The sequence below is a fragment of the Porites lutea genome, chromosome 11 (assembly GCF_958299795.1).
Source record: "Porites lutea chromosome 11, jaPorLute2.1, whole genome shotgun sequence".
Lineage (NCBI taxonomy): Eukaryota > Metazoa > Cnidaria > Anthozoa > Scleractinia > Poritidae > Porites > Porites lutea.
In genome coordinates this window covers 20,125,405-20,148,944 of record NC_133211.1, presented here as the reverse complement: position 1 = coordinate 20,148,944, position 23,540 = coordinate 20,125,405, and the positions used below count along the sequence as shown (strand labels likewise).

The 23,540-nt window shown below is 40.0% G+C and overlaps 1 protein-coding gene across 2 annotated transcripts; it reads right to left on the bottom strand.

Moving 5' to 3' along the window:
- Positions 1–9,081: 9,081 nt before the first annotated feature.
- On the bottom strand, positions 9,082–22,582 carry LOC140952078 (metabotropic glutamate receptor 2-like). Of its 2 annotated transcripts, none has more exons than XM_073401497.1 (6): positions 22,213–22,582; positions 15,956–16,658; positions 12,744–14,619; positions 11,849–11,954; positions 11,237–11,412; positions 9,082–10,119 (listed from the first exon to the last, which is right to left on the bottom strand). In XM_073401497.1, the coding sequence occupies exons 2-6, from the start codon at positions 16,620–16,622 to the stop codon at positions 9,522–9,524; spliced, it is 3,423 nt and encodes a 1,140-aa protein (XP_073257598.1). In that variant the 5' UTR covers positions 16,623–16,658; positions 22,213–22,582; the 3' UTR covers positions 9,082–9,521. The 2 variants fall into 2 exon arrangements, with proteins under 2 accessions (XP_073257598.1, XP_073257599.1); XM_073401498.1 differs by having other exon boundaries at positions 9,872–10,115; positions 22,213–22,578.
- Between the last annotated feature and the right edge of the window lie 958 nt (positions 22,583–23,540).

The window sequence follows — 23,540 nt, the reverse complement described above, 5'->3', positions numbered from 1 at the left end:
TGCAACTTATTCGATAGCAGAAAACAAACTGATGGTATGATTAGCGAAAAAATAGAGATATGTTACACAACCAACGACACTTAATGACGAGCTGAGACCTGCTGTGTAAATAGGGAACAAAAAAGACATAATGCCTAATTTATAATGCATGACAATTTAGACATAATGCCTCTTAAAAGAACTTTTGACGTTGAATAAAACTGCCATTTTGTGTTTAAAAGTTTCCAAGGCAAAATAAACAAGCAAATGGCGCAAATAAAGACATTTTTACAACTTTACTATCGGTAAAATCCTTGAAGTTTGGCTTTGATTGACAGTTGAGTTTGGCAGCTGGAAAAATTTAAGATAGTCGGATACTGAAACATGAATACCATAATCCTAGTCTTCAACCTTAAACTCGTTTAATTTGGAACAAGTCACCCTGACAAGCCACACCAGAAAATCGCAAACTATTCTCTCCTTTTGTCTTTCTTCAAGAGAGAATAAAGGGGCTTGCTCTCTTTCAATATCTCTCTGAAAAGTATTTTGAAGTTACTAAGGTTACTGATTATTCTGCGTTTGACGTCATTGCTATTTGATTTCCTCTAATTCAGTAAATGATTGATATAATAGAATTGTCACGCACGAGGAGAGGAGCTCCCAAGTAAGGCTGCAGAGAAGAGAACCGAAGAGATTGACTGATGATTTACGTACTAATTAGTTATCAAATCATGCTGATGACACTTGATTGACTGTAGTAATCATTGCATTGCATTATCATTGTTATAAATTGTAACTTTATGTTAAGGCTTTTGCAATACTGTAACTACATAATTATAGTCATGCAAATAAAGCTTATGTTGTTGTTGCCTCCGTCTGTCATTGGTTCACTCTCTCTTCTGCAGAGGCCTCTTTTGTTGTGTACGTCGTAGGGAGACTGAGGAGAGGGAAAAAAATATCGAAAGCGCGCGGGGGACGATGGGAAGGGGAAAGAGAGGTAGTGAGGCTCTAGCCTTTTTCCGATTGGTAAAATTTTACTCCATCAAAGTATTCGAAAACCTCCGTTTTCGTCCGTCTGGCAACGAAATTGGTTCATATGACAAAAATGTCCATCCTGGGGACCATTTTCGAAAAAGTGCATTTTCGGTGCCGGAACGAAAGGCTAACTGGGAAAGAGAAAAAAAATCTGTTTTCTTAAATATGAGGATACATGTGGACAGGACCAGAGTCAGTTTCTGTCGCTCGAGTCCCTATTCTTTGTTTTCGAAACCCCCATAATACATTCTGTTTGCCTTGTCTTCCCCTCCAAAAAAAATCGCATAAACTATTGTTTTCAAATGTTCCTAGGAGGACTGTATATTCTCTCGATCAAGAACAAGGGCGCCAACCTCTACGGGCGTCTTCTGGGCCAAGCTAATTTCAAAATCTCGAAGCTTCGAGACGTTACTTTAGTTGCAGCATTTTACTTGAGATATTTCTTCAGAAAAATTAATCTCTTTTAAAAGGAAATTATTTTACCAACCTAACATATTAAAAAGAAAATAATAATAATAATATTTAGAAAAGACAAAAAATTGTGTGGGTTAACTCCAGACGATACAAGTTGCCTCGTCTTACGACTTCGTCTTCACTCTTTCTACATGTAGCTTCAGCCCGAAGAGTTTCGGTTGCGCAAGAAAATGTCGCACTGAATTTGTTGTCTTAAAGGTTCCGTTGGAAAGAATTTGGTTCCATTGAAAAGAATTTGCTACACAAATTGGTCAATAACTATAGCAACAAAATAGGGTATAAGAATTTATTGATTTAACGGTAAACTGCGGGTTATGATAAGATCTTTTTAAAGTAATAAAAACTAACAATGCAACGAGGTAGCTTCCTGGGTGAAAAAAGGATAAACTGAGCATTTCAGTATGAGAAAGAAAAACATGTCTATTTAAATACTGATATAAAATATTTCTGATGTCGATGAAAACTTTCAACGCCAGTTTGAATCGTTCTTGAATAGTTCTTGTTAGATAATAGGCAAGCATCTTGCTTTGGATATACAGACAAAGGAAAGGGGGTATCCATTTTTATCTTCTTGTACTTTTGTGTCCGTAAAAGGGTATAATAGAGTAAACAATAAAACTAATGATGGTTTTGTAATAATCCAGTCACGCTAAAAGCTTAAAAATTTTACTTAATTTTTGGTATAGCTTCAATGTTTGGTAAAGCACAAAAACTGCAGCTTTTGCTACTCTAATCTTCTCAGGCAAGACAGCACTGCAATCCGTTGTACAGTAAGGTCTACTTGAACACTTCAAAGCATGATACACCATTCAACAAAATCAACGTTTTTGTGTCCCAGATAAGCCTCAGAATCGAAACAATTTGATTTGGATTTTCCTCAAAAGCTTGTATCGCAGGTCTCCACTTTTACAATGCACTTGTGGTTCACTTCCTGATCAGCACCAGCTACTTCCGTATGAGCTTGCGTATTCGCATTCTCTCCGCAGTCAACAGCATGGGCTTGTCCACTGGTTTTGTTATGGTTTTGTTCTTCGCTAAGCGCGTGGTCGTTCTCAAACCAGTTCATGTTGTCATAAGTGTGTGCTGCTTCTCTCTGACTGTGTTCCCTTTCAGCATGTTCCCTGCTAATTTGTCTCCAAGATTTGACCAAGGTGAAGACGGTCATGGCTATGAGCATAACAAGGGCAATGGCTGCACAGATGATAGCCACCAAGCCCTCAGTTTCCATGGTTACAACCTAAAAAAAAAAAAAAAGAGCATTTTTAAGGTGTCTGGAAATTCCTTCATTGGCCGTCCTTTTTCAAACAGCAGTGAGCTCGGTTGCTCGAGAGATTGTTAAGTTTAAATTAGGGTTAAGCAATTCTTGCTTAGAAATATGTCACTGGCCCTGACCCTCAACCTCCTCCCCAGGGCGCTTTTCTATGGCTTTGGGAAAAGCGACCTGGGGACGAGGTTGCCGGTTGCTATTTATGTATTTTTTGGGTGAGAGAAGATTGGGGTTAGGTTGAGACACCCAATATTCATTCTTTTCACTGGGTGCGAGTATGTGTCACTGGAGCATATACTGAGATAACTTTTACTCCGAGACCCAGTCATAACAACACGAAAAAAAAAAAATCTACAAGCTAAAAAGTTCTTTTACAACGGTATTATTCTTTTCCATATTAAACTAACAGAATTAACGTCTTTAGACTTCGATTATATCGGGACCGCGGCGTTTATTAACTTTTTTTTTTCTCTCAAATGCGGCGCTTTTTCGAGGGTGGCGCTTATTTGGTAAATAGGGTAGTACAATCTTAGATTTAAGGTTTAATCCTGGATAAGCGCTTAAATCGGCCTTTCTGAAACCGGGCCCTGATTGTGGCCCAGTTATTCGAAGGTCGATTAGCGATAACCCGGGGTTAAAATTGTAATTCGGGTTCTCCTTTATTTTGTTCAAAAGCATTTGCTCGGATAATTTTCTCTATTTAGTCTTTTTAGAACATCCAATTATCAAATGGTAGACAAAAAGAAATAATAAATTTGCTTTTCAAGCTTTTGTATCTGAATTCAAATTTCGCACTAATCATGGGGTATCTAAACCCAGCTTCTACTCTGACAGGCATTGAGAGGAAAACGAGTTACCCGAACTGCCGAAACAGCTTTCTGAGACTGAGGAAAGGTGGCTCACAACCAGGAGGGGAGGGAGGGGGAGGTGCACCGTTATGTAAGCCATATACGGTAGGTGTGTACCGCTCCAGAGGGTAGGAGTTTTTCAGCCGTTTTGGTCTGAAAACGGGTATAGACTTTGCCCGCATATTTTGGTCTGGAACTGGGTATGGTTTTCGAGGGAACTACGGGAGTGCAACTATGAACGTATTTATCGATTCAATTCCAAATGAGTAAGAAAGAAAGAGAAGCACGCGAATTCGAGGTGGATTTTCAGAAATCTTTTTTGCTGCTGTTCTAATCTAAGTCATGATGACATAATTTCCTGCTTCTTAGAGGTCGGGGTGAAAACGGGTATGGATTTTAGAGGCCTGGTCCGAAAACGGGTGTAAAAAATGACATTTTTTGGTCTAAAATAGTGACTTATTTGAATAACGCCTTGGTGTCACTCATGTTTAAACCGTGGGGCGCTTATTCAGTAACGTTTCAGTAAGTAATCGGTCGAGTGAAAAGTGGTAGATAGTTCAACATACAAGAATCTCCACAGCTACCCACTTCTACTTCGATAAGACAATTTTATACATGCACTAGAAAGTTTTCAAAAATAACTTTTACAAAGAAACGACCGGCTCTTTTCAAAGTTTTATTATATCTAAACAAAGGATCCTTTGTTGGAAACTTTCCACTTAATTTAAACAGTGAAGATTGTGTAATTAAAAACATAGCCTAATAAAGTTAAATGGTTATGAAGCGCGTCAGGTTTGTTCATGTTGCTATGTAGATACGATGTCCCGTTAACGTGATATCAAATGTTGCAACTGTTAGACATGTTGAACTTCTGCAAAGATTCGCTTCTCTGACTTTGTGGCTAACAGTTTGAGTTCTTTGAAGCCAAGGTGAACGATAAACAACAAAAGCGTATTAATTAGCTGAAGTTGCCTGGGCACTAATATTTTTCAGAATTTGGCGGAAGTTATTAAAAGGACAGTTTCTTTAGCAAAGCTTCTGAAAGACATAAAAAGTCCCTAAAATTTTTATCAGCGTACTTTACACCTGCGCCGTGTTGCGATAAACGCATTCAAACGGTTATCAGTTTTTCGAATCGGGATATTATTTTATATACCAACAACTGATGATCAGTGTCTGCCAGGAGTTTTCAAAAAAATTGCTGTACAAACGCTGGCTTATCTCAAATTTAACGCAGCGTACGAACCTGTCAACAGAGGTGATCAGAAGTCACCACAAGCGTTGACTGAGCCTTGGCGTTGTCTTACGCAAACAAGGCCATTTTACTGATGGCAAAGGGACATAGTAACAGATAACATATAAAGTAAAAGAGTTCAGAGCTCGAGGTCTCGGACGTGGCCGAGTGCTCCGTGAGGGCTATGCTCTGATAACAAGTAAATTTCACCGAAGTTATACCTAGCTCTACACTAACAACACGTAATACAACACTGACAAATGCACGTTGGCGAGTGCTTAATATGTCGATGTCTATTGACACGTACTTTAAAACGCAGATTTAAATGTAAACTCGCATATCTTGATTCTTTGAGAATACTTGTCCTCTGCTCTTGCGTTGGTAAAAACATGCGTTTATACCCAAATTCATCTACGAACCTTGCAAATCCAGACAAGTAAGAAGTAAGCAGCAATCGAGCGTGCCAGTACTTCGCTTGATCCGTTTGATCGAGCGACGCAATTCATAATTTCCGGGGTTTCTAATAAGTGTTCGGCTCTACCCTTAAACAACACTTAACATCTAAATTTTACCCACCTTCAAGCTTCCGGTTCCTAAGCTTTCTTCGAAACAATTGACTTGCGATTTCACGGTCTACTCTACTTCTGTCCGTTCCGGGGCTAGATGCAATCCAGTGTGACGCGAAACTCCTGCCCAACATTGGCATAAGAAATGCCAGTGCTCCCTCATTGCGTGACACTGGACTAAGACGTGACACAAGGAAAAGACTCGAAATCTTTATTGTCCCATCGTCCCATCCTTGTATCACGGAGCTCAAAATTTACAATCACTTTTTAGATCTTTGTCTATCACCACACGGGATGCTTGAAAGGCCTTAGCGAAGGGAAATCGGACGCGTGACAAATCTCCACCCCTTCCCTGTTTCCCTACCCGTCCCATTCCCATATTTTATTGTTAGCCCCCAGCTCCCTTCCCCCACCAAAAACCCACAACGTTTGCAGAGGTTTCCCAATAACGGTAACAGTAACAGTAACTTTATTGTGCCTTACCCTCCACATGGAGGTATTGGTCTTTTATATTTAAGTACGTCTAACTAATGATACACGCTCCAAAAAAATAATCAAAGATTTTCTATCAAGTTGCATTTTCAGTAATTTTTTTTACACTTTTTGAACATACCATGACATACACTGGAGGCTCCTGACATACATAAGATTAATATATTTGGCTATTATTTTTCTATTATTATTATTTTCTGCTGTTAGTAAATATTTTGTTCTGTCATGGGCAGTAAAATTCACCAAAGCAACATCCTTTAATTATGAAATACAATTTTAAAATACTCCTGTCGCAATACGTTGCACCCATTGCAAAACATCAAGAACTGTTGTTCATCTTCGATCTGGTTTGTTTACAAACCAACCAATGGGTCTTTCGGGATCCCAGATTTGCATTGCCTAACTCGGGAATACCAGGATTGTCGGGATTCGGGAGTCCATATCATGGGTCCCCGAGAAAAAACGAAGAGGGATATTCGGGATTGTAATTATGAACGGGATGCAGGATTTTGTGGCCACTATACGAGGCGGCCGGGATTCGATTCGAGAAGTTTTTCAAAAGAACCCATATCCGGTTAGGAAAGTGAGCCACATTTTCTAAACCGTATGAAAAAATCTTCCATTTTGACTGAGAACTGAAATGCGCACATTAACCTCGAAAAGCTGTTACTTGCCTATTTTGAGTGTACTAACGTTTTTTTATCCCACAATCTGCCTCTGATTGTCGTAAGATAAGAGAATCTCGAACCTCTTTAAGGCACTTTGTGTCTCTCTTTTCCTCACTGTGTATCATTTTGCCTTAGGCTGATTTTTAACAAAGACTTATTATTTTGCCAATCTTTCACTCTCAGGCTGCCTCTGAGGTGACCCCTCCACACACACAAGACCTGTTGAGTTTTAACGGCTTCTGGGGAGCAAGGGATGGCGCAGTGGTGAGAGCGCTCGCCTCCCACCAATGTGGCCCGGGTTCAAATCCCGGCGTCGACGCCATATGTGTGTGTTGAGTTTGTTGTTGGTTCTCTCCCTTGCTCCGAGAGGTTTTTCCCCGCGTACTCCGGTTTTCCCCTCTCCTCAAAACCCAACATTTCCAAATTCCCATTCGATCAGGAATCGGGTAGACGAAGATCCCCTTTGTGGATGTGCTACCTCCAAACCATCATCATCATCATCATCATCATCATCATCATCATCATCATCATCATCATCATCATCATCATCATTCTGTTCACTCGTGGATAAGTTAATAAAAGCCGGACAAAGGACGCGCCCACCCAGAAATGTGAGGTACTACCTAGAATGGACGATGCGGAGAGGACGTGCTGATTTTGTGATTTAAGCATATTTAAAGGCTAGTGCATTAACAGCAGTTAAAAGATGTGCATAGTTCTAAAATATTTATGTCAAAGGGGTACCGTTTGTCACTGAGTAGGTATACGAAAGGGCTACCTTTTCTGTCAAAAACGGAACTATAAAAGGATGAGGGGTTGGACCTCAGGGCGGAGCCTTTCCGTGTAAAACTTTAGTACGTACCCCCGTAGCCTGTTCCAGGCTCTTAGATAGTGGGGAAGACGCGAAAGTTAAAGGCACGCGAAAAGTTGGCTCCCGTTTTACTTTCGTCTTTGCGCTCTCTCAATTCATCGGGCCCAACTATCTCGGAGCCTGGAACAGGCTAGTACCTCCGAGGATCACGAGATCTCCTGCAGGTCCTACGTCCTGTGCCAGCATATTCGTTTGTGGTCCTTTGCAGTTTATGTCCAGTTGTTTCTTTCTTTAGTTACAATTGAGCCTGCGGTACGATTCTTGGGGAGGAGGCGAGAGGGTTAAGCTATTTCCGTTTCTCGCCTTCAATTTTTTTTTTCAAATGGATCATTACACCATAATGACGTCCTTTTTCTATATTTTCAAACCACTTGCTGTTTTCTTTACTGAAAAAATATTTAATGATCGTTTTCTAAGATCGTTTTAATTGACCGATGAGAAACCAACATTTCACTCAACAACAACATTTACAGCTAAGAGTAACTTGTCAGCACTTATAGCTGAATAGTAATAACAGTAATAAGTCAATTAACAAGCACGACTTGAAGAAAATTGAAGTACTTATAATAGAGGATATTTACAATATTTGGTATAGGAAAGCTCATCGGTAAGAGCGAGGAATGTCTCACGAAGATTTAGTTCTACATGAAAATCTAGCACCAGGGGCACCCAACGACTTTTTTTTTGTATAATATCTGTTCGGAGAAGCAGATATTGCCTAGACTTGTTAATTCCGATTAGAGGACGGCGATTTCTAGATGACCGTTCCATTCATGTACAGGTTTCGAAGCTTATCTAATAAATGCCCTTCGATTTCCTTAAGTTTAATTTTTCACATTTCACTCCCCAGGTTAGGCTATTTATCGTAGAAAAAAGAAAACCTACAATTTTCGGATTGAAAAATGCGATGGAAAGAGGAATCAGAAAAATTCTCATTTTTGTAATACGTTAAATTTCATCTAAAATGTTCGGGAAAAAACAACTAAAGCCCTTGTAATTTCGAAAAGACTCAAGTTCCCCTAGGATGACCAAACAGGTACAAATTTTATAGGGACGCTTACAATGCATTTCTAGAGATCTAATAGTACTATGGATAGCCTAAAAAGTGTTTTTAATGTATTTAGGAGGAAATCGGCGTTGGGTGCCCCTGCTAACATGAACTTTTCTATCAAAGCAAATTCCGTTAAGGTAGCCTGGACTTGTTTAAAGTTACCAGCACGTGAAAAGTGTTAAAAGTTTTCTGTGATCAAAGACTGGTACGAGGGAAGTGCACTGTAAATTATAAAGTTGAAAACATCAGCCTTGTTCACTGCGAGCAAGCTTGTGTTGATAGAAACTTCAATGAATTACCTTCCCTCTGGAATACCTTTCATGTAAATCATTCTCTTATGCACCATGAGGTTTCTGTCAAAACACAGTCACCGCCCAGCCCCGCCTGAGGTTGCAGGCAAACAATTGTAAAGTGGCCCCTGATTTCTTCAGTTTGGAGGATCAAGTGATTTGAAAAATTAAGTGTTAAATCTCTACTTTATACAACCGTGCGAAACAACAACACGAAAGAGTCGATAAAAGAAATTTTAACTGGCCCATGAAATTAAAGTTGCCAATTGTAGCGACGGATAGGCGCGAAGGACTATTTGTGCTAGAGACAAATGGTTACCTTTTTAGGGGCTAAGATATTTTAAGGTCTGGATGGGAGAACGGGAATCTCAATGATCATTCATTAAGGAGTTGTATTCCCTCCACCACCAGGGGGAAGTACGATTCCTTTACAATGTCCGCTGACTGGGAGGCCAGTTTCGTTTAATGAGCCTTTAGTCACTGAATTGCGGGCAACCTCGTTCCCAGGTTCTCTCTCCTAATCGAGAGGGGGTCTCTCTCTTTATCGCTCCGTAGGGATGGGTAGGAGAGAACCCTGGGAACGAGGTTGATTTGCGGGTGGTTAAGTGTCGTTAAACTATGGGGCATCTAAAAATTTGGCCTGTGTGGCGCCTTACAGATCTAAGTACAGATTTCCTGGTACACGAAGCATCAAACGTTTCTTCCCTATTCCGGCCTTCCAAACTTTCCAAAACGCACAAGCCTTTTCAGAGAGCAGTACATATGACTCTGCTGTCCCCCTCGCCACTGTAACATCTAAGACATTTGCCACCTCCGATATGTCTGCCATCATTCCAGCTCTCCCTGTCATCCAGCAACAAACTTTGAATAGGTGATCCAGAGCTTGTATCAACATTGGACTCAGATTTGCTTTTCGTCATTACAGAGGAGCCTCCGAAATTGTTTATACTATGTTCAATGTCACTGAAACATCTACAGTTAACGTCTCTGTCTGTCAAAAGTCTCCCGTGAACGTTTTTTCTCCTCCCCTTGATTTCTACATCAGGATTTCTAGGCTGCAAAAAGTTGTCTGGAAGACTAATATTTGAACCTGCAATACTCTGATTAGCTGTATTACTTACGGTATTTTTACATAAGTGATCTTCTTCTATAAAGTCACTGGAGGGAACAGAGGATGCAGATTTCCTTTGCGATGGCGAAGGTTTTTTACCGCAAACAAATTGATAAGTTTTACTCTTTTTAGGGAGAATAGAATCCGACGTCCTTTGGTAGTACAAACGATCTTCTTCGTTGAAACAAGTTCTTCCTTTTCCTTTCTTTGTTCCGTCATTTCTTAAAGCCTTCCTGGCAAAAACGGACATAGTTAGAATACATGACAACAAAAGTTATTCTTGATAAAGTGTCATTAGCCTGCGTAGCTGGCAGGACCAGCGGGCAAATAACCCCAGGGGTTATAAAAATGACGGGGATGCTCGTCGTGTCGTTTAGGGGTGTAAAGTGCAGATTTTGGTCTCACTTAGGTTGTTTGGGACTGGCAAGTCACTATATATTAATTTCCCGTTTAGGTGTTGCTTAGGGTTGTGCATAAAGAAATTTACAAAACACTACAATGACAGTGACCACAAAGAAGTCAGTTTAAGCTTAAGCCACGCTCACATTGGTCTCCCTCAGGGATTTAATTTAAATGTTCAGACAAGCATCCCCGTCACTTTGAAATGGGAGTTCCCCCGAGGAAGGGCGGGTGGGGGGGGCAAATATGAAGAAAATGCGGCCGACCATATAATTCCTGCCAGCTACGCAAGCTATATTGGAAGCAGCTTAAGGGTTCTTGTCCTTGTCTAAAGAGTCCAGCATTTAACAGCTCGGGCCGTCCTGTCACAAGAATTTTTTCATGCGCGAGTTTCCTGTCAATTGGACTCCCCCCTATGCAATGCATGTTTTCCCCAGCCTCCTCCACGCGCACCAGCTTCGTTGCCCGCGCGCGAGAGACGAGGCAAGCGACTGGAAACAATTGATGCTCGAGGCATCATGGGATGGAAAAAAAGGCGGTCGAACCTCCAACCTTTCACCGTCCCGCCGTCTTCGTATAGCGACAGAGAAGCCTGGATATAAGGCTGAGTCAACCCTGTATTTGAGAGAGTCCGTTCTAATTAAGCGGTCATTTGCTAAAGTCCCAAGTGTAATTTTCCTAAATTGTTTATGTACTAAACCTGCCCTCTTTTAGCCAGATAAGAACTACTTTAACCAAAATTTCAACGCTGTATTTTATTGTCTCATCCTCTATAAAAGGTCATGTTGTCAAGAGGTATCACAGCAGTCGGTAAACCATAACTAAATTTTCAGGGATTTCAGGTTGTGCGGGTGATAACTTGACCTATTTTTGGAATCAAAATGGAAAACAAAGAGGCATATCCTTAAATTTTGGCCAATAATCTTATTTCAAGGCATTTGCCATACGCACCCTGAGGTAGCCTCGCCTTTGATTAACTTCTCGTATCCTTGCGGTGAATTAGCTTCTCTCGAGTTACCCCAATTTCGGCAGTTCGGTACTTGCTTGAGCAGCTGGTCTTGAGTCGTGCGCAAAGATTCCTTCGTGGAAACTAGCTCTTTTCTTAGATGTTTGATGAGTTTCTCCATCTGCGAAAATTGGTAGAGAAAAACTTAAGTGATTGATTCTTTACCTGACAGAACAAGGGACTGGCTGCCTATTGTATATGTTAGATAACTGGTTGCAGACCGAAAGACTGATTAACTACTGACTGTCTGCCTGCAAGTGACTGGCTGACCTTTGACAATCAGATTGACTAACGGACTTGCTGGCTGACTGAGCTACTGACCAACAGACTGATTGGCAAGCTGTTCAAGGCTGTGTCACTTAAAAAGGTGGATGTCTGAATATAGAGAAGCAAGGAGGAAAACTGGATGGTTGGAGGACTAACTGCTTGACAGGACAAGCTACTTTCCCTACCTACTTTCGAACAGGCTAATTAAGATATCCTTCTAATCTATTACTGATAGGGTGGTAGAACGGTAGAGTATCGAGCAGTGGATGTAAATAAAATCTTATTAATACCTCGTGTTTTTTACTAGGTACAGCTCCATTTTCCTCCGTATTGAGTTCAGATACAGGTTTGCTAGAATCCGACGAATCACGTTTCTTTTCCACTGCATCCTCGGCGCTTAGGAAGAAAATAAAATAATTCAAAATTGAAAGTTATGAGGATGCTCTCTGTGTGGAATCGCGCGAGTCTAAGGTGGCGACAGATTCAGGTACCTTCTCGGGGACCAAACTGTCACTTGTCAATTGTCACACCATGTAAGGTAATCCTGGATTCTAGATTCCACGTTGTGGCTAGTTCCGAGTTGTTCCAGGTACTGCATGCCAGATTTCATGTCAATGGAACTCCAATCGTTAGATTTCAGATTCCTTGAGCTAAATCCCGGATTCCAAAGCCCAGGATTCCGGATTCCACGAGCAAAAATTGTTGGGATTCCGGAATCCGGATTACCTTACATGGGGCGATAATAGACCAGTTTCGAATTAAAAATTACCGCTGAATACAAACATTAACGACACATTCATACAGGGTTAGCCTCGACTTAAAGTAACATATTCAGAAATTCCGGCGAGTAAGTGTTTGAAATTTGAATATATACAATAGACAGAGCAATAAACAGGTCTTTTTCTCGTTGAATTTGTGAATATATTTACTTCAGATGGAGGCTAAGCCTGTAAAAAATTTGTCTTCACTTCTTTAATTCAGCGGTCATAGCGAACTCGAAACTGGACTATTGTGATCAATTGAAGTTTCTGGGTAACTGACCACCTACCCCTCCCCTAAGTCAACATTAACACTTACTTCTCACTTCGGGCAAAATTGAGACTTAAGGGATGGGTAGGTGGTCAGTTACCCAGAAACTTCCATTGATCCCATAATTGTTTGCGGCAGCTTCGGTTAGGTCATTACCTGCTGCCAGCAATTTCATCTTCGTCGTTGTCACCATTCTGATTCACTCCAACATATCCGTGCGATCCTGCCTTCTGACCCTTCTCTTTACTCACACTAGATAAGCTCAAGCTTGGGTTTACATGTCTGCGAACATTTCTGTGAGGTCGAAACACTATAATGTACACTTTAGGTCCATATAAACAACTTAGAAGAACAAACGCGATCAAAGAAACGCTTACACAGAGAATCAAAGGTTTCTGGTCATATGATTTCTCCATGTAGTACACAGCCAAGAAGGCAAGCCACACTACACACGATGAATACATCGCGAAAGCAATGTACTTAGCTTCGTTAAAATTGCTGGGGATTTTCCGCGTTTTGAAAGCGTAAATGGTACACATGAAGATCAAGATGAAGTTGTACACTTGCGATAGACTAAAGTCCAGATTGGAAGTCGAACAGTCGAGGTAGACTTTGGAGTGTTCAGGATAAAAAAGCTTTGCGCGTGGAGTGCGTAAGTACGAGAGCATTACGAGGAGTAGAATCTCCACTGACACCACGGCTAATACCAGCACGAGCTGAGAAAATGGCAGGATCAGAATCGGCCTTTTTGCAAGATTTTTGCGATTAAAAATCCTTGAGATACGGTTGGTCTTTATGAACAGAGACGCGTAGCATATGCTAAAGCAAACTCCATTGCCAGCAAACCGGGCAATACATGACAAGTCATTCGGCTTCAGTACGGTGACGAAAGTCATACAAAAGGCCAAAAGAATTCCAATCAACAGCATGTGAGATAGTTCGCGGCCACAGGCTTTGACAAGAGGCGTTTTATCGTACTTGATCAAAACAAAGATTACAAAAACCGTGGCAACCACTCCAAGCCCCGCGAAAGCAGCCGCTGGCAAAGAAAACTTCAAGTCCTTTCCGAAATATACTATGTCTAATTTTGCGCATGCTCGTCCGTCGAAAGTTGGAGCATATCCCAGAGGACATAGCGCGCAGGTACTGCCGTTCACTATGTAATGTCTTCCATTGCATAGTTGGCAAGTCCAACAACAAGATTCCTTTCCAGCAACAGGCACTTTCACTTCTTTGCTTTTACAAGTCGGCTGGCAAGATGAGGTAAATCGTTTGAATACCGATAAAACATTTGATGTAAATCTCAGTCGCTTGTCCCATTCACCAATTTGAGCGTCTACGTACTCATTTCCCTGTTTTGTAAACATGAAAATGTCAAAACGTCCTTCAACATCGCCGTCGACGTTAAAATGGATGTGGTTTCCGCTCGCACCGACAAACGAAACGTTTCTAAGATACTCTAACATCTCTTCTCCTGATATGTTGCGCATGCGTTCACAGACATTACTCTCATCCGGGCATTTTCGCTTGTGAATGGCATCAAGCGCATAGGCAAACACGTAAACCGCGTCCATAGCACTTGCAGCACGATTGTCAACTGGGCTATTTGAAAGCGAAAACTGACTACACTGACCATCTGTTTCATTTTTAATTGAGCAATTAAAATGTCGCTCCCAAAATTCTTTAAACCAAGGATTTCGGATGTTTGTCTTCGGGTGTAATCTATGAAAGCTTTCGTTAAAAGCCTTTAATTCAACAGTTTTTGGCGACACCGTTATTGTGTTCTGAGCAACGTCTTCCAGTCCCTTTAACCATAACACGTTTCCCCAAGAGTCTGTTCCAAGCCACTGGAATGTCCTGGTTTGTCCTTTGTCCTTGGCAGCTTGTAGAAGATTTCTAATCTGCCGTTCTTGGCTACTGAAAACCACCACGGTTTTTGCAGAGGGCTCGCTGAGGAGTTTTTCGATGACTAATGGAAACACATCCACAGAACTTGTTAGTTCGACTTTCTCGGTTGCAGCAATGCATATGCCTGAAAGAATCAAAATATTATGAGCTGCATTATAGAAGCACTTTAGATTTGAGTTATTTAATTATTGCAAGATAGTGCAGAGCGGCGCGAACGGCCCTTTAAAAATAAATACAAAATAGTCCGGGTAAACAGTTCATCTTGGTTTACACTGATTTCTTCGCATTTTTTCAGTATCCGTTTCCCTCTCTTTCACCTCCCTAGTAGGGAGCTTAAGCAACAAAGACGGCAACGACTACGAAAACGTCACTTAAAAAGTGAAGTCGCGCTGCTTCAAACTTTACTGCGCTTTTCACAAACATGCGAATTCTGAAGTTCAAAAGCCAACTGACGATTGCGATTTTCGCTGCCGTCAATTATCTTAACGGACCTCTTAGGAAAGAAAACTTTACTTTGACGGGTTCAAAAGGTCAAGGTTTATGATTTGTGATTGGTAGATTTCGATCCGTTTTGTGTGTTTCTGTGTTTCAAGGTTAGTTGCTTGTGATCGTAATTATGATTGACGGCAGCAAAAAATGCAATTGTGAAGGCGGCTTTTGAACTTTAGAGTTCGCATGTTTGTGAAAAGCGCAGTAACGCACTTATTCCATCTCGTTCAATTCGTCAAATATTGGCAGTTTTTTCTGAAGTTAAATTCTAAAAGACTGTATCAAAGTTCAGAAAAAGAAAAAGAAACTCGTTGTCTTGTGTTCACGCCCTCCACAAAACGTGAAACCAGGTAATTTCACGTCGTAGTCGTGCAGTGACGGCAAAGAAATGTACAGATAAGTGTGATGCACGTGCAAAGTTATTGTTTTGCCAATCTAAGCCTATTGCTTTTTGGCCGTTCTCGTTGACGTCGCCGTCGTCGTTGCTTAAGCTCCCTAATATCTGAATAACGCCTGATACAGACGGCGTTAATCTCAAAACCCAAGCTACTGTGGACTCACTCTTAACAAACACCTCTATAAGACAGACACCTACAGTTGGTCCCTGGGTTTCTTTACTCCCTTTATTTGACTCTCTACAAGACAGACATCTTTGTAAGACGGACACTTAGTACCGGTCCCAAAGGTGTCTGTCTTAGAGAGAGTTGACTGTAACTGCTATCATTATCAGAGCGATAAACGAAAACATTTTCGCGCCCCTACCATCGCATGTGTCTCGCGCTCCACGACTGCCTGGTTCTCGCCTTCCGTTCGCCTCAAAACCGCAAAGACAACGCCCGTTCTGCAGACTGGACTGCTTCCATTTGTGTACCATATAATATTTTTCACTTCTTTAAACTGACCAGTTACGGTTCTGTACCTGACATTTTTAACTGATTAAACTCCACTTTATCGGCAAACAAGAAACATACCTGCTCTTTTGGCCTCCTTCTTTACCGCTTGAAAACCAAGCATACCGTACGAATCCCCGCTATAGACAACTGAGACATAAGTCCAATTCATGAACTTAGCGATATCGATAAGAGCCTTTGCCTGGTACAGATCATGCGGAACTGTGCGAGAGAAGAAATCAAATCTCGTTTTGTCGCTCAGTTCATAACTCGTGGAATCAAAACTCACTTGCGGTATCTGGAACAACCGAAAAAGATGTGCAACTTGAACAGACACGGAGCTATAACTCGGTCCAATAACACCCGGTACAATATGATTTCCCGTAGCGTGTTTCTCCTTAACAAATGCACTATCCTTGACAAAGTGCAACGCCCTGTCGAGGGCTACTATTTCGCTGGAACAAGTATCATAGACTTCAAGTCCAAGGGAAATATTTTTCAACACCGACTTATTGCTGTTGATAATGTCCATGGCAAACAGCATAGCTTCTAGTCTTTGAATACCGACTCTCTCGTTTAAATCCCCGCATATAGCTGGATTTTCCGAGTTGGTCGTATGAATTGGTACAAGTCCTCCAATGATAATGTCACCATTTACCAGCAACGAGCCATCTTGACACATGACGTGGTCAAGGAGTGTTGCCATGGCGAAGAAAACCGCCCTGATCATTGTTCGGCCTTGTTTCATCTGTTACTGAATGATCTGTACCCCCTGATAGGTAACCTGTTGATGAAAGCAAACATTCTGATCAAAAAACTGAACAAAAATGCGGATTGCGAATAAATTCATTAGTAGAATTTTTTAGTCACTCTCGCAGTAAACATAAGGCAAACAAAAGAAGGCTAGGGCTATTTATTTTTAGGGAGTTTAAGAGCAAAGACGTTTTTGAGCGATGCACATCAACCCGTGCCCAACTCAATTCATAAATTATAAATACATTAGAACACATTTAAAAGTTTGCTAAACCGTTTCTTTATTTTTGTGTTTTGTTTTCGGCAACAGCCGTTCTATTCGACTGAATTAAATTCGATTTCTGAAACTAAGCTGTGCTAGTGTCGTGCTACAGTCGAGTCAGCTTAGCACGACAGTAGCACGACGTTAACAGGCCTTAATTTGCGGGAAAAAAGGATATTTTGAGATAACGTTTTGTACCCACCAGAGAAAATGTCGCTTTTTTTCATGAAGAGAGAAATGATTGATTTTCAAGCGTAGAAGAATATTCTGTCCATATAATTTTATTTTCGGACCCTCATCAGGCGACATTCTTGTCGTTTCTTTGTTGTCTCGTAGTTGCAACTTGGGTGGGATTGGACTCAACCCTGGTGTTCGAGTTTGTTATAACAAGCGTTCATTAGTCAATAACATTTAAAGTAATATAAGACTATTGGCTAAATTCGACCAAGAACAGGGTAAATTGGCAAAAGCTAATCTTGGGGAACATATTAAAGGATTTTGATGAGACTAAACGAAAAACGAGAACATAACATGACCCTAGCACCCTACCCCCCACCCCATGGCGTAGGCTATAGTAGGAGGCTATAGTACTTTGAGGCTATCGTACGAAAAAGTACATACAAATGCAAAAGAACTGTTGAGAAAAGTGCATACTTGGGGGGCATTTTTTCTAAACTTCGTAGCCGACTGATTCTTCCCTCCCCCTCCCCCTGGAAGCGTTGTTGTTGGGTCTTCAAAAGAAAGCCGAATCCCTAAGCATTTGTCGGAAGCAACTTTGAACTGGGGGAGGGGGTTTTCTTTACGCAAAGCCGTCGATTTGGAAATAGTTTTGTTGCGTTAGGTAGTGCGCATTAATGAAAACATTTTCTCCAGTAGCTTTGTCCAGGATTGTAGCGCACTGCATACCAGTTTACACGGGGGTGAAAATAAGAAGCAATGTGGCATTTACCATCTTTGCCCTGATTTACTTCTCAGTTTGCACGTTTTTGGTACTGTACTGTACTCTAAATTGGTTTTATAACGCAGGCATTTTACCCATTTTTGGCAATTTCAGCATTTAACAACCGAATATATCAGTAACATTTACAGAAAGCTGCAAAATTACAACCTAGAATGTAAAACCATAGAGTTTGGACAGGTATTGAAGAGTGCCAAGTGTGATATGAAGAACATTTCCGTAAACTTGATAAATGTCGGCTCGACTTTCGCTAAGACAATCTCGACTTAAACACGAAAGTACATTTTACAAGGTTAACCGTGCAGCCGTGCGTCTAAAAGTTAAAAAAAGTTTTATTAGCCTATTTGAAGTTTAGAAAGACAAATTGAATACCGTTGCGTTACCCTTAAAGGCTAGGGTAGTCCCCATACTAAAAATAAACGTCTTAGCTTCCAACTCTAGAACAAATTTCTTGATATATTGTAAAAGCTTAAATGATTGCAATTCATTTGTTTTTACCCGAGGGCTTTGCTCAGCTTTGCAATAATTTACGATTTCTCTCCGAATAGCAAAAATAAGTGGCGTGAGATGCTTTTCACAATAACACTATGCTGTAAGGGAAACAAGCTTGAACCTGTGAAAGGCTTTCGATATCAGTAAAGGGCACTCAACTCTTTAATGTCATCAACTATATTGTAGCACCTAGGGAGGCACTCTCGAAGTGAGTGCCACCAATACCGCTAGACAGGTTAACTACTGTTAAAAGTGGTTCATTCTTGACTAGAGAATATTGTGCCTGTGCTAGTTGCCCGTACCGTACAAATGGAGTGGCCAACTAGCTACCAATACCAGCAACGAAATCTTTACAGTCGACTAATCGGATCTCGTGGTCAGTATAGAACTAACTAAATTTCGTGATTCCGCTGGTCTTGCATTGCTACGGCTTGCTATTAATTGGCTGAAACGTTTCGCGCCACAACTGGTCACCCAACGGTGACTTGACGCAGAAGGTTACGTGTGCTTGCATCTATATTACTAACTTATTGGATTTTTTTTGCTTTCACATGCCTGTTTTCATTGGTCCAGTGTAATTACCAATACTAACAAATGTTGTTGACAAAAAATGATTTCAACCGATGAATTCATATATCTGTGACTCGCACCGAAAAAAACGCCGTTATTGACGTTATTGACTGGTAACGCTTCGACTAGCAAATATTTGTAAACAAAGCGCCAAGATCAATCCCTGACAACACACCTAAAACACGGGTAATCTAAAGCCTTTCTAGTCTTTGAACAATCTTGATTATCACTACAAGGAGATACCATAAGCTTGTTTGCTGTATACCTGTCCTTCCAGAATGCAATGCAGTCGTGTGGTAATAGAAGCTAAAATACACCGGGATTTCAATATCATTGTCTAACGAAATTTACATCGCAGTATGGCTTATCGTCAATTTTATAACTAATATCCTTAAGTAGGATGTTTATGGATAACGGCCAGTTGTTATCAAAGTAAGATTGCTTGCTTCTTCGACATGCAAAAAGGATAAAAAATTTCATTACATTTCCCACCGGAATGAACTTGAGAGGAAAATAATACTAGGCCGCGTCCACGCGAATCAGGTGGATACTTTGGAAACGAAAATATTTTTTACACGAATCGAGACCTTCCGTCCACACGATGCTGATCCACTCATCGAAACCGAAACTTTTTCAAGCTGAGATCCAGCAGTGATTTTGTTACAAATAGTTATGGTCAGTCGTGGAACTCTTCTTGAGAAAAATCACGAGTCACAGTCCAGAACCAACACTGAACCAATGAGTCCCCAAAAAAGTCCGACCTTTATGTAACCAAACAGTTAATCTGAAGACAGACTCCAAAACTCTGTATTACAGTGTACTGACTGAAACAACAAAGGCTAAAAGAATAGGCATTGTTAAACAGCAGCCATAATAACTGCCACAGAAATTACACGAAGAGAATATTTCTACAAATACACATGTTTAATGGGTTGTACTGTAAACGGTTTTCTCTCTATAGAGAAAACCGTTTACTGTACAACCCATAAAAAGGCCATAAATCGGCCCGTGGACCACACTGGAGAGACGTAACACACATTTTATGTAAGGTAAGCTGTTTTTTATTGAAATCCTTCCATTTTCGTAGGTTACGGAAACGATAGTTTTTTTTCCATACAAATCCTTATATTTCGAAATCAATGTTACGCAACAATGCCGATGTTCGCCATGCTCATATTTCGAGCTTGGGCTACCTGTGGTGCCATAAATTTTTTTTGCGCTTCTGGGGATTTGGGGTAACAAAATCACTGTCCAGGGTAGTAAAGGCCACGTCCACACAAATCTGGGTAAAATAATAAGCGGATTCGTGTGGAAAGGACTTTTCAGGAGGACTTTTTAGAAGCCCTATGTTGCAATTGCCTCCTTTTCACTTATGAAATTAAAATACGTCAAATGTTTGTTAGATAACTCAATCATTTTTGTATTATTAACGGAAGACAGCCGAATCCGAGAAAACTCAATTTAGAACTACAAAACTAATTTGCATTGCAATTCCATTTTATTTCGCGAGAAACTCCCCTTGGCCCATGCTTAAGTGCCAAGCAACAAGAATGTTTTTTCCTGACAATATCATGCAATATAAAGTTGCCAAGCTAACAAACATATTGCGAAAATAACTGAATATAATTGAACAAGTGTTATGTTAACCTACACCAAAATTTGATTTTTAATTTTTTTTCAAGTCGAAGTCGAACTTTTCGTGCCTAAAACGTCAGCTTTTGCGTTATTACAGGAGCCCATCAAATTTGATGGGCTCCTGGTTATTAAAATTTCACAACTTCTGAGATGTTTACTGTATTAATCTTACTGAAAATTAAAAACTGATAAATGATCGGAAATTAAATAAGGCACAATCCTTTTTAGAATAAGGGCACAACACATATTGTATTTTACCGCGGAAAGGAAATAATAACACACATTTCCTTCTGCGTCACTGAACGACCATATTGTCACTTCGTTCCACTGGTCCTCTTGTCTTAAACAAGTCTAGATTTGTCACCGAGGTAATATTACCAAAAAAATATAACATGAACAATTAAGATAATTAACTAATTTCGACTTTGAACAAAATTAAAAAGGTTGAGTTGAGCTTACATATCCGTGTGCAAATTCAGATCTCACAAGAAGTAGTAGAATTAAAGATGTCAATCATATGTAATGCTTTCAACCTGACTTATAGTTAAGACTATATAACGAAACCTTTCATGGAGAAAAAATTCGACAATATAAATGACCTTGAGAAGAAGGTACCATGGTACAAATAGATTTCACACGCGTTTGTTTATGCTGAAATAATTAGCAACGTAAGACAGCTTGTTTTAACTCCAGTTAAAAGTTACACTTTAGGAATTTTTTCTCTGAAACCAAATAAGACAATGAAAGCTAGACTCGGGCATCAATCAATCAAGGTTAAATATCACTCAATTTTTGAACACGAAAATTATGTAAAGAAATATCTCTCACAATTCTATGCACTGCTGAAAGACTTAAGCCAATACGTATAACATCAAAGAAAAGTTGGGTACAAAAACCAACACTCACGGTTTCCTTTAAGCAAGCGCCTTTGAGGTAATCATAATAATGACTTACAACGAACACAGGCCCAAAATAATTTCGTTTGGAGTATGAATTCAGTTAAAATCAGCTTTATGTTTACGTAAAGAACTGATGCATCATGTTGAAAAATTCGTTAAGATACCTTTCAGAAAAAAAAAGAGTCGGTCTCAGTTGTTGGAGATTAACCCAACCGTGATGACAATGGCAACACTACGTAAAAATTAATTGTTTCAATTCTACGACTAGATTATTCTAACGCTTTCTTTTCCAATCCATGCTATGATAAACTCTTCAAGTCACCTCTGGCACTTCTTTAGGCTCGCGACACTTACTCCTTTCCCGCCGAAACTACAACGAGAAAGGCTTAACTTGAATTAAGTTTTAGATCGAGAAGCTTCACTTGTTTATCAAACTGAATTATAACTCAGTTTAGTAAGCGGCGACTGCCGTTGGCAGCCATAGTACTCGATGACAACGGTGCTAATAGACACGAAAATGTTCATAGTTTTAGAAGGGTAAAGGTGTTTTCGCACATTTGAGGTTCTCTAACTTGTTCAGAATCCACGTGTCAATGTCTACCCGCCTGAAATAACTCGGCCTAAAACTTGGCGCGACACGAAAAAAAGTTTTATAGAGGTCACTAACCACATAAAACTTAACAACTCAATTTTTTCAGTCGTAAACTTTTGGAAAACATTCACACAACTCGTTCACATGCTAAACAATACGGCAAAGATAAGACGTTACCTGTTATTTAGGTCTTGTCTCCCCTGATGTTTTCTTGAACTCGCTTCAAAGTGGTCGAACCACTTCCTTTTGAATACTAATTTTTTGTTGAATTAGCATATATGTTTTATATTTTGATGGTTTGACATGGTTGACTTACCTAAAGTGGCGGAAAATAATGTCGGTAGGCGATGTTGAGAATCTTTTCAAGAGTCCGTCGCCGCACAACTTATCGTAAACTAGCAGTAAAGCGTCTAATCTCGAAAAAATTCTTCAAACCAACATTTCTATAGTGATGTAAAACTAGATAAGTTTGTTATGAAATTATCATTTGGTGTTTTTGAAACTGAGTGCTAGTACTGATGTCACCTACAAAAAATGTTTATAGGTTTGTGATGGATTTATTATTCAATGTTTTGATTTAAATCCGAAAAAGTAATTAGAGTTGAAATATGTCACTTGAGAAAAAAATTACAACAATACTAAAACCCTGTATAATTCGAATAATAACTATTCAGGCCAATTGAAAACATCAGATTTATCTTGTTGTCTTTTTTTCTCTCTTCCTTTCTCACGCCAATATTTTAAACAATATTAACCGACCCTTCCTCGACAGTGATAGAAAAACGGTACATAAAATTTTAACCGCAAACGATTTGAGCATGAGATTAGCAAAAAGAGGCGTTTGAAACAAAAAGGAAAATCATTGACAATACCTTATAACCCTTTATCTATCTCCCAATTATGGTGTAACAACGATAGCCATTGAGAAAAAGCGCTGAAGTACGTTTCACAAGTCATGAAGTCGGTTTACTCTAGGCTTTATTGGCTAGAATTGTCTAATCTCCCTTTATTTCGATTGCGGTCTACCACTGTTTTCGTCACAATTGATTCATGTATCCACATAAAAACAGACCGGAAGATTATGTCATAAATGGCCCAAAAACTTGGCCAAGCTTCACATACAGTACATGGGAGCTTTTTAGTTTTACACAACAGTCAGTTTAAAAAATTGCGTGTTTTGCGCGTTGAGAACAAAATGCACCCATATAGCAAAACAAACAAAAAACTCGTGTTGTGGTTACAGTTTTCTAAAATAAAATCCCGCCTTTCCAGTTAATCACGCAAACTACAAACAAATGTCTTCCGCCATTGATGACTGGGCGACATTCTGTCGAGAAAATATAGTTTTTATCTGACGGCCTTCCTAAACCGTGACATCGTCATTGTTCATATATAATGTGGGCCGGACGATGTTATCTGAAGGTCTTATATCACCTCGTTTATCAAAAACCATTATTTTGCACAATAAATCGACAATCTGGAACTCGGTGAAACCTAACATTTAT